This window comes from Bos indicus, chromosome 22 (genome assembly GCF_029378745.1).
Source record: "Bos indicus isolate NIAB-ARS_2022 breed Sahiwal x Tharparkar chromosome 22, NIAB-ARS_B.indTharparkar_mat_pri_1.0, whole genome shotgun sequence".
NCBI lineage: Eukaryota > Metazoa > Chordata > Mammalia > Artiodactyla > Bovidae > Bos > Bos indicus.
In genome coordinates this window covers 52,393,623-52,416,012 of record NC_091781.1, presented here as the reverse complement: position 1 = coordinate 52,416,012, position 22,390 = coordinate 52,393,623, and the positions used below count along the sequence as shown (strand labels likewise).

Here is a 22,390-nt window from a genome sequence, read left to right as displayed (position 1 = left end):
TCAAGGAAGGTGTGTGTAAAGTTACAGTTACAGAAATGACACCGAGATGATAAAATTTATGCAATTATTTAATATGGGTGATAATTACACAGCTAAATTCATTATCCACCTGGCTTCCCACGTGGTTCAGTGGTAAAGAATTCACCTGTAATGTAGGAGACACAGGTGGGTTCGATCCCAGGGTCGGGAAGATCCCTGGAGAAGGAAATTGCAACCCATTCCAAAGTTCTTGCCTGGGAAATCCTATGGACAAGAGGAGCCTGGAGGGCTACAGTTCATAGAGTCTCAAAGAGTTGGACATGACTTAGGAACTAAACAACAACAAATTCATTATCACTGATATTATCAGAATGCCCTCAACCTAAATAATAAATTTAGTAGTTTAAAGAAACAAGCAGGTTGAATGTGAACTGACCTCTTCCTGAAGCTTCTGGTTACTTTCCCGGCCATCACCTAGTTCTGCCATCCAGATCCACAGCAAAGACAGCCCGTGACGTTCCAGAAAGGACTTCAGACAAGACTGTGAGTGTGTGTTCTTCCATGCGGGATGGGAAGCAGGATGCAGGGTATTGGGGATTGGAGGAAGGAGACAAATAACACCAGAGACAGCATTAAAAAGGGCCCATAGAGAGGACTGAAAAGTTTGTTTATATTCAAAAAGAAATCTAGAAATTGTTTTGATTAATTCAATTAGAATTGTGCAATTAATAAATGCTTTAGAGTAAGATTATAATCTCTTTTGATACCTAAAATGTCAACCTGGACTTTACTAAAGTTCAATTCTGAGGGATTAAGAAAAAAACTACATTCACCATTTTTACTGGAAAAGCTAAAACTATAAAAAAATTTATGGACACAGATGTATAGAACAATCTTTTGGACTCTGTGGGAGAGGGAGAGGGTGGGATGATTTGGGACAATGGCACTGAAACATGTATAATATCATATAAGAAACTAATTGCCAGTCCATGTTCGATGCAGGATACAGGATGCTTGGGGCTGGTGCACTGGGATGACCCAGAGGGATGGTACGGGGAGGAAGGTGGGGAGGCGGGGGTTCAGGATGGGGAACACGTGTACACCCGTGGCAGATTTATGTTGATGTATGGCAAAACCAATACAATATTGTAAAGTAATTAGCCTCCAATTTAAATAAATAAATTTAAATTAAAAAAAAAAAAAGAATAAACATATTCCTGTTAAAATTCCTTGCTTTGAGATCATGTGGTAAAAATGGCCTTGGCATGCTAATAATCAAGTGAGGAGGGAAGACCTCTATTAAGAACTATTACACACAAGGGCATGCTAATAATCAAGTGAGGAGGGAAGACCTCTATTAAGAACTATTACACACACACACAGAAAAAAAATCTCACCATGTTCTTTGACTAGAAAGAAAACAATATCTACTAATAGAGTAAGTGATGCTGAACTCAAGACATTTTTAAGAGTACAAGTTTTCAATGTCATATAGAACTTGCAAAACCATTCTAAAAATAAGAGTAACTCTTATTAGAATTATTCCTTTTCATCATTCTGGACTGTAGTTTAAATGTCCCACCTCAAATTCAGAAATAAATAAAGTAATATCAAAGTGTTCACCTGTATGAGCTTGAGACAGGTAAGTTTCTGTTCCAAAGTTTCAATTCTAACCATTAGCCGGGATAAGCTGAGCACTTGGTTTTTATCAGAGAGACCCTCGCCATTCTCCATCAAAGCTTCTAGCTCCCCATCCACCTGCGACAGCAAGGGAAAAAAATCTGGTTATAAGACAAGAACAACAACAAAACTCCAACTAACCTAATAATCAATTTGAAAAGATGCTCAATCTCACCAGTAATAAGGAAAACAAAATTAAGACCACAATAAGAAACCATGTTATACTTGTTGTAAGAAGTTTGATAATATTAAGTCTAGGCAAAGACGTGGATCAAAATGAACTTTAAATTAAAAAAATGAACTTTTATACACTAATAATGAAAACAAACTGGTATGATCAACTTGAAAAGCTTCATTCAGTCATCAAATACTTATCAAGCACTTATATGTCAAGTACAGTTTTAGGTGCTGAAGACACTGAAAGAAAGCAAAACAAAGAAATCTGCCTTTATGGGAGGAAAAAAAACTGTATCAGGTGAAAAGTAGGTCAGAAAAAAATAAAGCATTAGCTTGAAAAATGAAATATTTGTATCCTCTATGCCTAGCAGTTGCACACCTATGAATAAACCCAAGAGAAACTTCTGCACTTGTGCATCAGAGAATCAGAAGAATGTTCATTGAAAAGCCATTCAAAAGAGCAAAACACTGCCAACAACCCAAATGCCCATGGCCAGGCTGGATAAACTGGCATGTTCACATACTGGAATATACCACAATGAAAGGAATCAAGTGCAACCAAATGCAACACAATTTATCAATATTTATAAATTCTTATTCTTTAGTAATACTTTACTATTTTGGGATATGAACTATCTTCAATGGGCCCAGGCACCACTTTTAATACATTCTGATAAAATATAATATACATATAGAAAAGTACTAGGTTGGTGCAAACATAATTGTGGTTTTGGATCATGAATTTTAAATCATTATAACTAGGCTCAAATTCATCTTAAGTAATGAAAATAGGAACCATTACAATCAACACATCTTTGCCAACGAGAAATAAGTTTGTTTATTCCTAGAGCATAAACGTCCATGCTTAAGGATTTGACAAACTCTTGGAAAGCATTTTCTGCCTTATGCAGGTTGTAGAACCATTTTCCCTGCAAAAAGTTGCCAAGATGCTTGAATGAGTGGTAGCTGGTTGACAAGAGGTCAGGTGGATATGGCAGATACGGCAAAATTCCATAGCCCAGTTCATTCAACTTTTGAAGTGTTGGTTGTGTGACATGCAGTTGGGCACTGTCATGGAGAAGAACTGAGTCCTTTCTGTTGACCAATGCTGGCTGCAGGTGTTGCAGTTTTCAGGGCAACTCACTGATTTGCTGAGCATACTTCTCAGATACAATAGTTTTGCTGGGATTCAGAAAGCTGTAGTGGATCAGATCAGCAGCAGACCACCAAACAGTGACCACGATCTTTTTTTTGGTACAAGTTTTGGCTTTGGGAAGTGCTTTGGAGCGTCTTCTCAGTTCAACCGCTGAGTTGGTAATTGCTGGTTGCCGTAGAAAATTCACTCTTTGTTGTGTGTCACAATCCGACAGAGAAATAGTTCGTTGTTGCATACAATAAGGGAAGATGACATTTCAAAATGACAATTTTGTTGATCTAGGGTCAGCTCACGAGGCATCCACTTATTGCGCTTTTTCACCTTTCCTATTTGCTTCAAATGCCATACGGTTATAGAATGGTCAACACTGAGTTCTTCAGCAACTTCTCGCGTAGCTGTAAGAGAATCAGCTTTGATGATTACTCTCAACTCATCATTGTCAACTTCCAATGACTGATCACCATGCTGCTCGTCTTCAGGGCTCTCATCTCCTTTGCAAAACTTCTTGAACCACTACTGCACTGTTCATTAGCAGTTCCTGGGCCAAATGCGTTGCTGATATTGCAAGTTGTCTCTGCTGCTTTATGACCGATTTTGAACTTGGATAAAAAAAAAATTGCTTGAATCTGCTTTTTGTCTAAAATAATTTCCATAGTCTAAAATAAAGAGCAAGCAATAAGTCATCAGCAAAAAAAAAAAAAAACAAAAACAAAAAAAGTGAGAAACGCTCATTAAAATGATGTATAATATAACCACACTTACTTAAGAATGTATACCAATATCAAACAGCAAAGGTCAACAGCAAAACCGCAATTACTTTTGCACCAACCTAAGATATAAACAATTAGCAACTAAATAGGTATACAAGCAGTGGAGCAACATCCATAGCAACCAACACTCAGGTAAAAGGGTTGGGTGGGGTGATGGGGAGAACACCACCAGTGTTCGTGAAGGGCTGTGCATGCCACTTCCTTGTTATAATACCTTCTCTTCTCCACTCTAGAGATAATGTCTCCTAACTTTTTAGGAAATAGTACACTGATTGTTAAAATAGGTTTACTTCATATATATAAATCACTAAATATTATAATTTTGTCTATTTTTAACTTTTTGGAAATGAAATCACACTGGACAAAATTTTTGTGCCATGATTCTTTTGCAGTCAACTTTACAGTTTAAGAGTCAATGCTGTTGCATGTAGCCATATTATTTTCATGACTAGTTTTTTCATCACACGATTACATTTTAATGTAGTCATACTAATGTTAATGAGAATTTGAGTTGTTTCACTTTTTCTAATATAAGCAGTGCTGCTGTGGCTCCTGATGTGCATTTTAAACAAATCTCTCTCTGGTTATAGACCTAGGAGTGCAACTGCTGGCTCATACAGTATACGTACATTTACCTTTAGTAATAACACCAAACTGTTTTCAAAACGGACTAAAGCCATTTACACCTCCAACACTAGTTTATGAGATCTCAAACACCTGAGAGTAGTTTTAATTTGTACTCCTCTGATTAATGAGATTGAACATCTTTTCATATGTTTACTGGCTATCTGGAATACTGAAGTGTCTGTGGAAATTGTTTATTTTTCCTTTGGGGCTATTTTTTATTATTATTGATTAGATGGAGTTCTCTATATATTCTGGACACTACGATTTGATTGTTAGCTGCTGAAAACAACTATTTCCTCTATTACATGGCTATTACATGGCTTTTTATGCTCTTTATTGTGTAAATTCGGAGAAGGCGATGGCACCCCACTCCAGTACTCTTGCCTGGAAAATCCCATGGATGGAGGAGCCTGGTGGGTTGCAGTCCATGGGGTCGCTAAGAGTCGGACACGACCAAGTGACTTCACTTTCACTTTTCACTTTCACGCATTGCAGGAGGAAATGGCAACCCACTCCAGTGTTCTTGCCTGGAGAATCCCAGGGATGGGGGAGCCTGGTGGGCTGCTGTCTATGGGGTCGCACAGAGTTGGGCATGAATGAAGTGACTTAGCAGCAGCAGCAGTTTATGACACACCCAAAGAAGGCAATCATCTCTTCTGGAAGAGCTTACAGTTTTGTTAAGCAGATAAACTATATGTATATAGCTGCAATCATAAGAGCAAGGAATAAGAACTGTTCACCAATCAAGGGCTAATATGGGGTGGACAGGTACAGACTACAGTGCCATTAGCATATCCCTGTTAACAGTTAAAATGCACAAAACTATGTTTGAGACTGCTCCTCTCTTTCCCTCTCCTTGGCATCCCCTATCCAACAGACTTCCAAAAACTAACACTTGGGAATTTCTTTCTCTTTCTCTTTTTCTGGGGTGGGGAGGGGCGGGGAGGGGTGACAGCTGTACCACGTGGTTTGCAGGATCTTAGTTCCCCAACCAGGGATGGAACCCAGGGCTACGACAGTGAAAACACTGAGTCCTAACCACTGGAATGCCAGGGAATACCCTAACGTGGAAATTTCAAGAGGTGCTATTTTTGTGATTCTATTCAACTATATCTGACCAGAATTCAGAATCGAACAGGGCATTCTGCCAGAATTTCAGTAACAGACAAACCAACCAAAAGTAGAGTGAAGCTCTTCATGAGAGTCAAGGACAGATGAACTTTTTGGGATTCAGATTCATTCTGGGTCATTCCTCTATCAGGGTGAAGTTTCATCCAAAACATTTCTGTTCGAGAATAGCTTCAAATTCACATCAGGAGCAACCCATGACTTCAACCCACCAAATGACTAGATTCACGTTACATCTACTTTAGTCTACACTAATACAAAACACTGATATGCACACACTACTGTAAGAATAAAAACAAGCAAAAACCAGGAGTATCTACATCTTGGTCCCTTGGAGTTGTTCCTGAATCTTATCAGGAAGGCAGAAAGTCATCTGCTATCATTATGATGCCAGCATAATACCACCCAAGAAACCATCACATTATAAGAACATTCCCCACCAACAAGACAGTTTTTAATGCAAGTTTTGGAAACACAAAATAGCCAAATGAAAGCCTTTATGTAGATTTTAGCTTAGGTTGGAAAAGACCCTGATGCTGGGAGCGATTGGGGGCAGGAGGAGAAGGGGACGACAGAGGATGAGATGGCTGGATGGCATTACCGACTCGATGGATATGAGTCTGGGTAAACTCCGGGAGTTGGTGATGGATGGGGAAGCCTGGCATGCTGCGATTCATGGGGTCACAAAGAGTCCGACACGACTGAGCGACTGAACTGAAGCATGTTTAATGAGTTTTGTGGTTGTTCTGGTAAACTACCAATTCTATGAAATAAGCCTTAATAACAAAAGTAATTCTGAAGTCTTAAGAAAAATTTCCTGTTAACAGTAAAGTCCAGAAGCTAAAAGGCTGTAACCCAGTGACCCCACTTTCATGGATACACTTTAAAGAAACATATACAGAAGAGACATGTGCAAAGACTTTAATGGTGACATGAGGAGTAAAAATTGAAAACATAAGTGTTCATGAGTACAAATATATGTAAATGAACAGTTACATGATGAAAAACTTTACAACAGTTAAATGTGTATGTATATACCTCAACATAGATCAAATTTTAAAATAAGAGTAAAAACAAATTGCAGAAATACATATATATCATTTCTAAAACTACACAAAGGAACTCAGTATGGTTAAGAGCAAAGAAAAGAACCAGGTAAGCTCTTTTCTATTGCCTACGGAATGACCATGTAACCTCTTTGAGCCTTAGTGTTCTCATCTGTAGAGGGAAAATCTTTGTTCCTAACTTAAAAGAGCTTTTTGTGAGAAGCAAATGAGTTAATGTGTCAGGTGATTAGAAAAGTGCGTGACACACAATTATAACACGTATGCTCTCTAAAACAGAGCTGAATGATAATACTCTAAAGAGCAGTTGTTCATCCTGGGTGGTACAAGCAAAACTGTTTCTTATAAACTTTCCTTTTTTACATTTTTTAAATGACCCTTTTTTTGGGAATTTTTAAACGGCCCTTTTCAATGCTTCCTGCTATCTAAATCTTCTTATAGAATTCAGATTCTCAATTCATTCTCTGCAATTAATTTGGGTTTACTGAAATCACCTTTTAACTATTATCCCTTCCGTGTCTTATGTCTGTTGTCTGCTCATCTAAATAGTAAGATGGCTGTCATCTATGATTCTTAGTAGTATGGGTTTCTGAAAAGCCTAGAAATGAGCTAGCTGCAAGAATCACAGATAGATTTGCTGGCTGACACTTGAGGCTCCCTGGCTCCTTCACCCAGCCCTCCCTGAAGATTTGCAGGTCTAGGGTTAGGTCCCAAAATGTGCATCTTTAGGACGGACCCTGCAGGTGGTTCTGAGGTGAAGAAACACTGCTCTCACAAAGGGATCCTCAGACAGGGGAGGTTTGAAAAACAACACAAAATTCTTGTCCCAGTTAAGAGTCCCTTCAGTACCAAGATACCACTTACCTCCAGTAGTTGTCTCAGGTGTGAACTGAGGTAGAAAAAAGGCTATTAACCACTGGTATAATGGATTAAATAAAAAGACCATCTGAGACTATCCCTTTCTCACTCCTGAGTCACCTGTTACTTCTCAAAACTCACCTTATGCTCCCAAAGAGGATTAGAGATTTTAAGAACACTTGCAAACAAATGAAAACACTAGTATTAAAAGATTAGGAATGTAGATCAGACTTATGTGAGCAGATTAACATGACAGATTAACAAGTTACTTATACGTAAAATTACAAATTTTACAGGCTTTTAAAAACTATTAGCCCATGTGTTTTCAAGATGACTTCAACAGTTCTTAGGATTCAAGTGTAATCTCTATGAACTAAAAACAGCAATTGTACTTTTCCAAAATTATCTCATCTACTAACCCTGACTTTCTCTGGTTGTAGTTTAACTTTTCAAAGTTCAATCAGTCAAGTTACCTTCCTTCTCGAAATGTGTATGGTGAAAGCTGAAAGAAGAATGGAACTTACTGAATCCTTCTTACGAGATCGTTCTTTCTTCATTTTCCCTCCTGCTGCTCTGATGCTGACTCTGTTCTCTCCTCCCAGGTAACCCCGGCAATTAGCTGACCCACAGAAACACTTCTGTGCTTCTTTCCTGTGCAAGGAACACAAGAAAGATGTCTGTTATGTGAAGGTAAACCATAAAAACTGTTGATAGTAGTATAGCAATTACATACAAGAGAGAAGTCAATCCAACCTAAAGAAAAAAACCAAACAATTATTTCAAGAGATACCAACAAATCTGATACTAGCTAATGGAAATGCCTGAAAATTGCTCTTAAAAAATTCATTTTTTCCCAATCTTCTTTTATTAGCTAGACAAAACTAGCCAAGAAGTTAATAAGTAATTTCTCCATTTATGAGAGTTCCTACTAATGTATGAAAATAAGAAATCATGTATCTGTTTGGGCTAAGAACAAAATAGCTTAAATAGATCAGTATCTATTACTTACACATGAATATTTAACTGGCACACAGAACAAGATGTATTCTTATGAATACATATATAGATAATAAAATGCATAATTAGTAAAGGACACTTAGGAAACACGTGGCTATTAAAAGTTATCATTACGTAAGGATGAGACACTACTAATACATACAGTAATAAATAAATGTAACCATGGAGTCAAGGAGAAGTGGAAGAAAGAACAGGCCTAAGTTTACAGTCCTGTGTATAAATCATCTCTGCCAACTATTTACTTGGCAACCAGAGCTACCTAAGGAAAACGTGAAGGACTATTCCAAAAGCAAACTGATAGATTTTAGTATTTAACAGTAACAATCAGAGGCACAAAAATATTTGATAAATACAGCCAGGGATCACAAACAGATCTAATTTCTAGTTTCCCTTCTTTCAAAGGGGACAAGAGAAAAAAAAATGGAGCCCTATGTGGAACTCGGTCAATCTCAGCATATCTGACTATTGCCTAAATCGATTAGTTCATTAGGTGTTGCAAACGGTGATACCATCACCACCTCATTTATTAGCTAAAATATCTTTATAAAGAATTCCTCTCACAAACTGCTTGAATCTGAAATAGAATTCACTTAAGAAAGGAAGGATAAATACTTGACTTTTTTCCCTCTTTTATTTTTTAAATCAGTGGTTACTAGTAAGGGGAGATAAAGGGGAAGGGGCAGAAGATGGATAGGGGATTAAGAGGTACTAACGATTATGCACAAAATAAATAGGCTACAAGGGCTTCCCAGTGGCTCAGTGGTAAAGACTCCACCTGCCAATGCAGAAGATGCGGGTTCGGGAAGATCCCCTGGCGGAGGACATGGCAACCCACTCCAGTATTCTTGCCTGGAGAATCCCACGGACAGAGGAGCCTGGTGGGCTACAGACCATAGGGTAGCAGAGAGTCAGACATGACTGAAGTGATTTAACACATGTTGTACACACGTAACTTCTGTACCACTGCACATCAACTATATTTCAATTTAAAAAACCATAAATTAGTTTTCAAAATCACGAATTGGTTCCTTTAAATTATGACTAATGCAGTTTTAAAGAATTATTAAACTCATGGGTTTTATATACTGTGTTTCAAACCACTGGTAGTTATTCTTATTGATGCTTAAGTCTAAATAAAAACTCTCCCACTTTCAGTAAGTGAGATTCTATTCAAATTAGTCCTGAATCCTTTGGACATGACCCTCATAATCGTTTATAACTGGTTTTCTGGCATGAGGAGATAATCCAGAGTCAATACCTGTCACAAACTTGACACCTTTCTTTTAGTGCGGTTTTATAAGACCACAATATAAATGCAAGGGGTATTCAGTGCTATTGTATCAGTTTTTGGTAGACGGAACTAGGTAACAAAAATATTTTTTCAGAGAATGATATGATATAGATGAGACAAGATTAGCCATGAGCTGATAATTGACAGATGAATTATGGCTACACAGGGATTTATTATATTGTTTTCTTTATACACATCCACACCCTGTTGACATTTCTATAACAGAAAGTTTTAAAATTACATTAGAAACATAATTATATAAATGAGGTTCAGAGGAACCTGTAGTTCCTGCACAATATCCCTTAATGGCCTGATGTGACATGTAAAAGGAAAACACTACAAGAGAACACTAGAGCTAAGAGCTGAAAGCGCATACAACTTCTTAGTAATTCACATCTAAGTTTTAGACTCCTACATCTGAACAGTATTTCCCCGTCAGAAGCAGCAGAACAGAACAGAATCAATACTCACCCGTATCTTTGGAACTGATAGTCAAATGTTAACTCTGAGCCTGAAGGAACCAGTTTCGTAGTAAAAAACCCAACTCTCAGTTGTCCATTCACAGTCCACTAAGGTGTTGTTTTTAAAAGAAAATAAATTAATGACTGGTTAATCTTTTTTTCTTTTTTAAGATCATCATTATCTGCCTTAATTATGTATGTGTCTCTTTGGACAATAAATGCTTTTCCACACAGCAAATGGAGGAATTAAAAAAAAAAAAGAAGTATCAATCTTACTTAATGAGCTACCAATACAGTATCATCTATAATTTATCTCTAATAAAATTAACTGCTATTTTAACTTGTTTAAAAATACATTTCCATACAGTAAGGATTCACTTGTACTAAAAACAGGCATATAGGGAATGTTTGGTATCAATGAGTACCAGACAAAGTTGTATTACTTTATACTACGTAAAAAGTAACTATTTTCTAAGATAAGATGGGGCGTGGAAACAGGAAAACAATAATGCCAAAGTTTAACTGCATGAAGCCGTGGTTATAATGCTGAGTGTACAGAAAGTAAAGCATCAGAAAAGAGCATAAAACTCGACAATTAAACTGGGGGTAAATATGCCAGAACTGGACCTTGTAATTCCAAAATATCTAAGATGTAAGTTGACTGGAGAGCTCCTGTCTAGACCATCTGAGCATGTTATGGATGAAAAACCCAGGCTTAAAGAGGTGAAGGGACACAGTAAAACTAGAGTCTCATGGCTAGACATGTGGCCACCAGCTGCAGTCAAAACTAGAACCAGAACTTAATTAAATAATTCCACACTGGGTTCTCCTATTCATTATATGTTTCGGTTCTTGGGAGAGCTACATCTATTAGTACAGAGATCAAAGAGCAAAAAATATCCAAGAGTCAAAACCACTATTTCAATATGAGAGGAAATTATTGATGTATTTTTCTAGGGAGTGAATCCATAGCTTTCTTAACCTAAAACAGAACCACAATATTCTAACGTGGATATATGTGTGTGAATATATGTACATATGTATATATTCATATACACACACATATATGTACATACATGCACACGCGCGCGCGCACACACACACACACGTGTGTGTGTTTCCTAAGCTGAAAACACAAATCAGAGGGTATGGAGATCATTAATTATCTCAAAATGTTTTATCAAATTCAGTAAATGGATTTATCAAGCATGTCAACTATGTGCCAGGCACAGGGACCTAAAGATAACCAAGACCTAAAGTCTGGCCTTGTTGAGGGTGAGAAGAATACCTACATGCACACCACATATTATCTTTCTCATCTGCAGCCACTCAGTCCCTTACAAATATTAAAACCACCAAATCTGGCACCTGGATAAGACGGATATATAATTGATATAAAATCTGAATACTGCACATTGGACTTCATCAAAATTAAAATTTAGTTTCTCATTTTGGCACCTTAACAATATATAAAACTTATAGGCAAAGAGATGTGACAATTAAATGCAATTGGAGCTCCTGGATGGGATCCTAGACCAGAAAAATGACAGACGGCAAAATTTAAGCAAGGTCTTTAAAAGAGTTAATGGTTAATAGTATTTCCTGGATTGGGTAACTGTACTATGGTTACATTCAGTAGACAGTTGGGGAAGCTAATGTAGGATAGCATACAGGAACTCAGTCCTCACTATTTATTATTCTATAAATCTAAACTTATTTAAAAATAAATTTTAAGAACAGAGTAAGAAAAACTGATTAAAAATAATATCCATGGGTATCTTTGATATAGATCTAAAATTAATAGAACAGCAGTCGTGAACAAATATTTCAAACTCATATCTACCTCAACTTACTTTTTGAGTCTCACAGTTTGGTTCACAGCTGTGATTCATGAACCGGGAGCAATTTCCTTTCTGAGTGGCATCTATTATCTAGGGAAAAGGATAATTTAAGAGTTAAAAATGAGACCTTAAATATATGTGCATTTTGCAAAAGAAAAGCATCTGGCAAATTAAACACCCTTAATATCCTGTTCCTTTAGAGAACTCTCTCACATAACTTTACACATCACAGTGTCAAATATCCAGCTTCTTAATTCTCAAGAGATCTGCTATAAACATTTCACCTCTGGGTCAAATTATCTCCATATTGACCAATGTCTCATTTTCTTTTAGCTATTTCTTACATCCTATTATACTGCAAACTTACTTCATGTGTATAAAACTTCATTTTAAAATGTATGCATGAAATACCACAGTATGTAGCTCTCAAGTTTGGGTATGTATCTAAATCCACTGGAGAGCTTGTTAAAACTCTTGCTGGATCCACTCTAACAGTGAGAATCAGCAGATCCAAGGATAAGTTCCTACAACTTGCATTTCTAGACTGAACAGAGGCAGACATGAGAATCTAGCTAAATTTATTAAGCCAGTCATTAAAGAAATTGTAAATGGTGCTCCTCACTAAAAAACAACTTTTTTGGAAAACAATTTTCATAAAAGCATATTTGTGTCAATATATAATGGGCTTATTGTCACTTATTGTTACGTCCGAGGCCAGGGGCGGCGGCCAGGAGGAGCAACCCCACGTCCAAGGGAGCAGAAGGGCCTAGAGGAGCTATTCCACGTTCAAGGTCAGGAGGGGAGACGGTGAGGGATACCCCTCATCCAAGGTAAGGAGCAGCGGCTGTGCTTTGCTGGAGAAGCCATGAACAGATACCCCACGTCCAAGGTAAGAGAAACCCAAGTAAGACGGTAGGTATTGCAAGAGGGCATCAGAGAGCAGACACACTGAAACCATACTCACAGAAAACTAGTCAATCTAATCACACTAGGACCACAGCCTTGTCTAACTCAATGAAACTAAGCCATGCCCATGGGGCCACCCAAGAAGGGTGGGTCATGGTGGAAAGGTCTGACAGAATGTGGTCCGCTGGAGAAGGGAATGGCAAACCACTTCAGTATTCTTGCCTTGAGAACCCCGTGAACAGTATGAAAAGGCAAAATGATAGGATACTGAAAGAGGAACTCCCCAGGTCGGTAGGTGCCCAATATGCTACTGGAGATCAGTGGAGAAATAACTCCAGAAAGAGAGAAGGGATGGAGCCAAAGCAAAAACAATACCCAGCTGGTGATGTGACTGGTGATGGAAGTAAAGTCTGATGCTGTAAAGAGCAATATTGCACAGGAACCTGGAATGTCAGGTCCGTGAATCAGGGCAAATTGGAAGTGGTCAAACGGGAGATGGCAAGAGTGAACGTCTACATTTTAACAATCAGCGAACTAAAATGGACTGGAATGGGTGAATTTAACTCAGATGACCATTATATCTACTACTGCCAGCAGGAATCCCTTAGAAGAAATGGAGTAGCCATCATGGTCAACAAGAGTCCGAAATGCAGTACCTGGATGCAATCTCAAAACGACAGAATGATCTCTGTTCGTTTCCAAGGCAAACCACTCAATATCATGGTAATTTTGCCCCAGATATCACAGTATCACAGTTTTTGCCCCAACCAGTAACACTGAAGAAGCTGAAGTTGAATGGTTCTATGAAGACCTACAAGACCTTTTAGAACTAACACCCAAAAAAGATGTCCTTTTCATTATAGGGGACTGGAATGCAACAGTAGGAAGTCAAGAAACACCTGGAGTAACAGGCAAATTTGGCCTTGGAATACGGAATGAAGCAGGGCAAAGACTAATAGAGTTTTGCCAAGAGAACACACTAGTCATAACAAACACCCTCTTTCAACAACACAAGAGCAGACTCTACACAAGGACATCACTAGATGGTCAACACCGAAATCAGACTGATTATATTCTTTGCAGCCAAAGATGGAGAAGCTCTATACAGTCAACAAAAACAAGACCAAGAGCTGACTGTGGCTCAGATCATGAACTCCTTATTGCCAAATTCAGACTTAAATTGAAGAAAGGGAAAACCACTAGACCATTCAGGTATGACCTAAATCAAATCCCATATGATTATATAGTGGATGGGAGAAATAGATTTAAGGGACTAGATCTGATAGATAGAGTGCCTCATGAACTATGGACGGAGGTTACTGACATTGTACAGGAGACAGGGATCAAGACCATCCCCATGGAAAAGAAATGCAAAAAAGCAAAATGGTTGTCTGGGGAGGCCTTACAAATAGCTGTGAAAAGAAGAGAAGCGAAAAGCAAAGGAGAAAAGGAAAGATACAAGCATCTGAATGCAGAGTTCTGAAGAATAGCAAGGAGAGATAAGAAAGCCTTCCTCAGCGATCAATGCAAAGAAATAGGGGAAAACAACAGAATGGAAAGACTAGAGATCTCTTCAAGACAATTAGAGATATCAAGGGAACATATTCATGCAAAGATGGGCTCGATAAAGGACAGAAATGGTATGGACCTAACAGAAGCAGACGATATTAAGAAGAGATGGCAAGAATACACAGAAGAACTGTACAAAAAAGATCTTCAAGACCAAGATGATGGTGTGATCATTCACCTAGAGCCAGACATTCTGGAATGTGAAGTCAAGTGGGCCTTAGAAAGCATCACTACGAACAAAACTAGTGGAGGTGATGGAATTCCAGTTGAGCTATTTCAAATCCTGAAAGATGATGCTGTGAAAGTGCTGCACTCGATATGCCAGCAAATTTGGAAAACTCAGCAGTGGCCACAGGACTGGAAAAGGTCAGTGTTCATTCCAATCCCAAAGAAAGGCAATGCCAAAGAATGCTCAAACTACTGCACAATTGCACTCATCTCACATGCTAGTAAAGTAATGCTCAAAATTCTCCAAGCCAGGCTTCAGCAATACATGAACCATGAACTTCCAGATGTTCAAGCTGGTTTTAGAAAAGGCAGAGGAACCAGAGATCAAATTGCCAACATCTGCTGGATCATGGAAAAAAGCAAGAGAGTTCCAGAAAAACATCTATTTGTGCTTTATTGACTATGCCAAAGCCTTTGACTGTGTGGATCACAATAAACTGTGGAAAATTCGGAAAGAGATGGGAATACCAGACCACCTGATCTGCCTCTTGAGAAATTTGTATGCAGGTCAGGAAGCAACAGTTAGAACTGGACATGGAACAACAGACTGGTTCCAAATAGGAAAAGGAGTACGTCAAGGCTGTATATTGTCACCCTGCTTATTTAACTTATATGCAGAGTACATCATGAGAAACGCTGGGCTGGAAGAAACACAAGCTGGAATCAAGATTGCTGGGAGAAATATCAATAACTTCAGATACGCAGATGACACCACCCTTATGGCAGAAAGTGAAGAGGAACTAAAAAGCCTCTTGATGAGAGTGAAAGAGGCACTGCAGATGGTGATTTTGGAAAAGCAGAGACATTACTTTGCCATCAAAGGTCTGTCTAGTCAAGGCTATGGTTTTTCCAGTGGTCATGTATGGATGTGAGAGTTGGACTGTGAAGAAAGCTGAGCGCTGAAGAATTGATGCTTTTGAACTGTGGTGTTGGAGAAGACTCTTGAGAGTCCCTTGGACTGCAAGGAGATCCAACCAGTCCATTCTGAAGCAGATCCGCCCTGGGATTTCTTTGGAAGGAATGATGCTGAAGCTGAAACTCCAGTACTTTGGCCACCTCATGCGAAGAGTTGACTCATTGGAAAAGACTCTGATGCTGGGAGGGATTGGGGGCAGGAGGAGAAGGGGATGACAGAGGATGAGATGGCTGGATGGCAGCACTGACTCAATGGACGTGAATCTGAGTGAACTCTGGGAGTTTTTGATGGACAGGGAGGCCTGGCGTGCTGAGATTCATGGGGTCACAAAGAGTCGGACACGACTGAGCGACTGAACTGAACTATTGTCACTTTTAAATGGTTTAATAAAAAAATATTTTCAACTTCTCAGCTTTTAATATATTGATAAATATAATCCACATAAACAAAAGCTCTTTAGGAGACAGTGATTTTTAAGAATTGTAGTGTGAAACATGCATGTTTACATTTACATATACATGTAAATACTTCTCCCTCATCCTTTTTTTAAGCAAATAGAAAAAAACTATACACATTGTTCAGCTCCTTATTTTTGCCACTTATATTTCAGTGGCAATATTATATTGATATTATAGTCCATATCAATGATCCCTTTCAAACTCAACAATTTCCAGATCTGCTTCAAAACAAACATATTCATGCCACTTACCTCATCATTCTTCAGGGCCATGAAATAGTAGTGGATGTTTTTGTTTCGTGCATACTCCTTTACCCGGGCTTTAAACTCTTTATGATCAAGTACCTCTCCACAATATTCCAGGACAAAGGTGTTCCTGGCCAAAAAAAGGAAAAGAAGTCTGTTAGTTTTCTCTAACATTTATCAATAGTCATGATTAAGCTCCCTTCTTGGCTTCTTTCAGTTAGCTTCTACCCTTGATTGTTCTTTAGTAGTTACTCATCTGTTTCTTCTCTATTGAAGGTATTAATTCTCAGTCTCTTCTCTCTCCCTTTATAAAAGCTCATTCTCACCAATGATTTCAAGTATTACCTCCATGTAAACAAATACTTCTCTATGCCTTACTCCCAAGTTCTGACAAGAAATGACCTACCTGGAAGTTTTCTCTAATCCTTGCAAAATACATATGCCCTGGGAATTCCCTGGGCCAGTGTGTAGGACTTGGTCTTTCACTGCTATAGCCTGGGGTTCATTCCCTAGTCAGGGAACTAAGACCCCCCAAGACACAAAGCAAAAAAATAAACGAACATGCCCTAACATTAACCACTGGCATTCCCTGGTGGCTCAGTGGTAAAGAATCCACCTGCTAATGCAGGAGCCATGGATTCCATCCCTGGTCCAGGAAGATCCCCTGGAGTAGGAAATGGCAACACATTCCAGTATTCTTGCCTGGGAAATCCCATGACGAAGAAGCCTGGTGGGCTACAGTCCATGGGGTCACAAAGAGTCAGACACGACTAAGCGACTGAACCACAACAAATACCCAAGAGACTTTTTAAATGTAAAAATGCAAATCATTTGTATTTGTTATGATATACTGACAAAATCAGTATATTTCTTTTTTTCGGGGAGGGGGGCCATGCTAAAAAAAATGCTATGCTTAAAAAAAAAAATGCTATGCTTAAAACTTTCTTTAAGAAGCCGGAAACAAATACTTAGAATAGTTAAATCCACAGAAATGGCAGATTTAGAGGTTGCCAAAGGTTGGGAAGAGGGAGCAACAAGGAGATTCTGCTGATTGGGTTAAGGGGTTTCCTTTAGGGGTGATAGAAATTTCTGTAACTAGACAAAGGTGATAGCTGCCCAACATCTGGTGATGCTCAATTGGTCAGTTGTATCAGACTCTTTGCAAGCCTTTGGACTCTGTCCATGCCTGAAAAATCTCATGGATGGAGGAGCCTGGTGGGCTACAGTCCAGAGGGTCACAAAAAAAATCAAACATGACCGAGCAACTAAACACACAACAACATTAGTTCAACCTGGACAGCACTGCCTTCCATTTCTACAACCTAAAACTGGAGGGTTTGGTAGGGATTTGCTTGGTTTTTTGGTGGAGTCTGTCATATTTTAACACTAACTAGTAGTTTTGTTCCAAACACCTACTTACACTGTGTACATCTGACAGTATGTCCTTGTTAAGTGGGAATACTCTAAAAGTGAACATCTAAATAGCTTGGAATCAGAAGTTTATAAAACTGGTATTACCATCAGCATATGGAAGTTACATGAGTGAAGGTGTCAGAAACATGGCAACATTAAGTCCTAGTATATTTTACCAAAGCAGGGTTCTTTGTGAGTAGCTGAGGAAAGCTCAAGAGCTTTAGGAAATTTTAACCTGCTATGTGAACCAGTCACGGACTTTCTCCTCTCCCATTTCCTTCTTCACAAAAGAAACGGATTTCTGAGCCAACGAATAGTCTCTGTTGCATATAACAAGAATTTATATTTAAGTTGAAGCTATGTTAGTGCAGACTCTGCCAAAAGACAATAGTATCCATTACTACCCCATAACAGAAGTTTATGTCCAAACTGGAGTTTCTTTAAAAAATAAATACATTAAAAAAAAAAAAAAAGATTCTCCAAAAGAGAACCCTGGCTAGCTTCAGTAGAATAAAATCTGCATCTAGATCAGAGTTAGTGACTTTAGAAACGCAGTGGACCGCCTTGGGAAATACTGAGTGTGATGTCTAATAATAGACAAGAGAAGCTTGTCTATTATTTATTTAAAATATTATAATGGATCCACTGAGTTTGGATATGGAATATATTTAGATGATTCTGTGAGATATGTTTCAAAGAAACAATTTAAAAATGGTTATGAACCAAGATATTGTGATAATACTTTGTAGAAAAGAGAAATATGACGTTTCTACTATTTACTTTTTTTTTAATGAAACATGTTTTTCTGATTGGTTCTCAAAAAGATAAGAGTGATATGAATATCAATTCCGACCTTTCAAAAGATACATGAGGATTCCTGTCAGAAAACTAAAGTACCTGGTTGCTTTGAATTCTCACAATAAAAGATTAAAACCCCTCACCCCATTCCAATTCCCATTCAAATGTGGCCATACGCTTAGGATTCTGAAAGAATAGCTGTGCTTTAGTCATCAGAAGCCAGCAACTGTTTTATTTTCTTCCTTTATTCCTTTGATGTATTTTAAAAAATTCTTCCATCATAAACACATGTAATCTATATATACTCAACTTTAAAGAAAAAGACAATCAACTTTCATAAGAATACTTAAATACTACGTATAAAAAATGAGTGGGTAAAGGAAATACTGAATATGGTAGAAAATAAACTGTTTTATTACATTACATATAAAAGTAACATGAGTTAGAAGGCAACATGTATTCATTCAAAAATGTTTACTGTTTATCAAGTATGCTTTAATTCTCTATTCTAATATCCTTAGACACTCTTCACCACTCTTATCCCAACTTATATAGATTCACTGTTATAGATTCTGTCCTAACTCCTTTTTACAGAATTTCATGGGGATTTTGGGGGTCTACACAAATACTTGGTAATTACTTGGAATTAAAGGTAATGTGACTATCAGACAAAGAAGGACTTGCCTATTCCAAACATCACAAGGGACAAACTGCTCTCTCAAATATATAGAGAAGAGATTTCTATTTAATTTCCTAAAGTGAATTAAAAAAAAAAAAAAAAAAAAACTAGCTACCAAGCGTCATTCTGCACAATAATCATTATTAAACTTTAGTGTAATAGGCAAATTATTTTCCTAAAAGGTATCTAATCAACTTCAACAATACAAATGAAATGAAAGATGATCAAAACCTAACTTACGAAGGAAGGTCTTTAGCAGCTCTCAAGCCCCAGCCTTTCTTTTCCGTGAGGATGACTTCCACATCTGCATGCTGTTTCCTCTGAAACCGTCTATTGGAACAATAATCCCCATTTGGACACCGAGAAGAACTGAAAAGAGACAGCGAGAAAATTAATTCTCCAAAGCAGCAAAAGAACTAAAAACGTGTTCACTAGAATTATGTAAATATATCTGTATCTTTATGGCATAATCAGCATATGTGTGGTAAATCTCCAAGTGACCCTTCCTCAATAATTCTTCCCATTATGAAGGGACTCCTTAGAACTGAGTGCCTACACTGTTAGTTAAACACATGGTACCCGAAATACAGTCTCTCAACTAGTCACTACCCCTCCCTCAGTGTTAAGACACATTTCCAGACTGCATGGAAGCCTGCGGGACTCTGACAACTATGCAGAGCTAACTTATTCTCAATCGGTGCGCCTTCTCTTATATTCCACTCATCACTGATTTCATCTTTTGAATGTACCTAACTACTTGAGCTACATGTAAGCAAAACCAAAGTCATTGTTAAACATATCCTTGTTCAGAGTAAGCACAACATGAAGAAGCAAGGTTCCTCCATAATGGATTCTGGAATAAAATAAAAAATTTACTGAATTCTTAATAGTCCAAAGCTGACGGGCTCCTCTGCCCATGGAATTTTCCAGGCAGGAATACTAAAGTGAGTTGCCATTTCCTACTTCCAAGGATTTTCCCGACCCAGGGATGCAACCTGCATCTCTTGCATCTCCAGCACTGGCAGGTGGATTCTTTACCACTAGCGCCACTTGGGAAGCCCCCTTATACTATAAAGCACCTTAATAATCTTTTGATGGTTAAAAATGATACAATTTTCATTCTGATTGTTTTTTAAAAATCACATTTTTTAATGTAAAGATATTTACTATTTACATGAAAAATACTGAACCAAATGTCTATCAATAGAAGATTAATAATTACACATTAACTATGAATAGAATACACAATATAGTCAAGGGAAAGATTTGGGTAGGTCAAAATATGTAGCTCTGACTAGGTCTCCAAAACATATTAAAAGCATGGGTGGCAAGTGAGGGGGAACAAAGTTTCATAAACTACATACAGTAAGAATTTCATTTTTACACACACAAAAAAGGAAATGTCTACCTCTGCTGCTACAGGCATAAAAATTATCTGGAAAGACTACAAACAGAGGGATTGAGGCTTACAACAAGACATTTTACTTGAAGCACTTTTGAAATGTTAGGATTTTACTTCATTTTATAGTAAAAATTTAAAAATACCAACACTGACTTCTCAGGACATGAACCTTACAAGAGATAAAAGGAGACTCGGTAAAAATTAATATTGCTATGTCAGCATTAGGGCTACCTTACAGAGCACTTTCAGTGTGTATCATAATCTAATGCACAATGTGAGGGAAATCTGTCTCCTTATAAACTGGAGACTGGAGTTTTCATCTCTAGTTTCACATGGGAGATTTCATGGCTCATAAATACTCAACAGTAGGTAGGAGGAGAAAAGTCAAAATTTTACTCTTAATAATTCTTCTCAATATTTAGAGACATTTAATAGAATAACTGAGCAAAAGCAGAGCATTCTGATTTACTTACCATTCAATCATGAGAAGACGATTAAGACAATCTTCCCCACATGCTATTTCACCTTGAGCTCTTTCATCTTTAGAAAGAGGTGTACACTCACATTGCATTCGCTTAATATCCCGATGGGATTTATTCTTCTTTCTATTAGGTAAAATTTTATTAAAATTGGTTAAATAAATGTCCTAGCAATGATACAATATACACAGTCAAAAAATGCCAAATTTCATTTGTTTTCCCTTTAATGATTCTGGTTAAGTCAATCATTTAAAAAGAAAAAATGTTGAACCACTAAGCATTTATGAGACTGAAAACACAAAGAACTGTGTTACAAAACAGATGAGAGGCAACCTCAGTCTTGGCAAATGGGAAGATGGGATAAGCTCAAGTCTATCGTCTTCTTTCCTGCTGCTGCTGCTAAGTCGCTTCAGTCGTGTCTGACTCTATGCGACCCCACAGACAGCAGCCCACTAGGCTCCTCTGTCCCTGGGATTCTCCAGGCAAGAATATTGGAGTGGGTTACCATTTCCTTCTCCAATGGATGAAAGTGAAGTCCCTCAGTCATGTCTGACTCAGTGACCCCATGGACTGCAAGCCTACCAGGCTCCTCCGTCCATGGGATTTTCCAGGCAAGAGTACTGGAGTGGGGCGCCATTGCCTTCTCCGTCTTCTTTCCTAGTCCTTGTCACCCAAGCCTTAAATTCTGAGCAGTTTCAAGTTAGTACTCATATTTGGCTCCAGAGGAAAATTGGAAAACTCATGAATATCAGGTAATAACACAGCTGATTAATTAAAGTTAAGTTTAAGAATCAGTCCTTATGGACTTCTTTGTGGTCCAGTGGTTAAGACTTCATGCTTCCACTGCAAGGGGGTACAGGTTCGATCCCTGGTAGGGAAACTAAGATCTTGTATGCTGCCATGTGGTCAAAAAAAAAAACCAATCAGTCCTCATGGTTATACAAATAATAGTTGAGATACTAGGCTGAGGAAGATAAGGGGCTGCTAAAAAACAAAACAAACTAAAAAAAACAAAAATAGGAGTTTTAAATCAAGAATCTACCTCAATCAAACCCTTTAGAGACTCCTTCAGCAACATCATTTTTGTGCAAATCCTGTTTAAAAAAAATTCAAGGACAGATGAATAAGTTCCCCTTCTTAAGATCAGGGAACTATGACTTACTCTTCAACTAACAGACAAGTGAAGCACAGCTGCTGCTCTAGGAGACTGTCTTAATCTCCTAACTAATCTGCTTTCACCTTCAACAT

General features: G+C 38.0%; 1 protein-coding gene across 4 annotated transcripts in view; it reads right to left on the bottom strand.

Annotated features, from left to right (window-relative positions):
- The window catches only part of SETD2 (SET domain containing 2, histone lysine methyltransferase), an 83,030-nt gene that overhangs the window by 29,414 nt on the left and 31,226 nt on the right, over nt 1-22,390 (bottom strand). For all 4 annotated transcript variants that reach the window (XR_011563148.1, XR_011563150.1, XR_011563149.1 and 1 more), the window contains exons 4-11: nt 21,137-21,268; nt 19,502-19,630; nt 16,378-16,501; nt 12,062-12,139; nt 10,219-10,316; nt 7,964-8,090; nt 1,603-1,737; nt 416-535 (exon numbers count right to left, since the gene is read on the bottom strand). Coding sequence is in view for 1 of the 4 variants with exons in the window: in XM_070777246.1 (XP_070633347.1) it covers nt 416-535; nt 1,603-1,737; nt 7,964-8,090; nt 10,219-10,316; nt 12,062-12,139; nt 16,378-16,501; nt 19,502-19,630; nt 21,137-21,268 (943 nt within the window). In the remaining 3 variants the exon portion in view is untranslated. The remainder of the gene's footprint in view (nt 1-415; nt 536-1,602; nt 1,738-7,963; nt 8,091-10,218; nt 10,317-12,061; nt 12,140-16,377; nt 16,502-19,501; nt 19,631-21,136; nt 21,269-22,390) is intronic.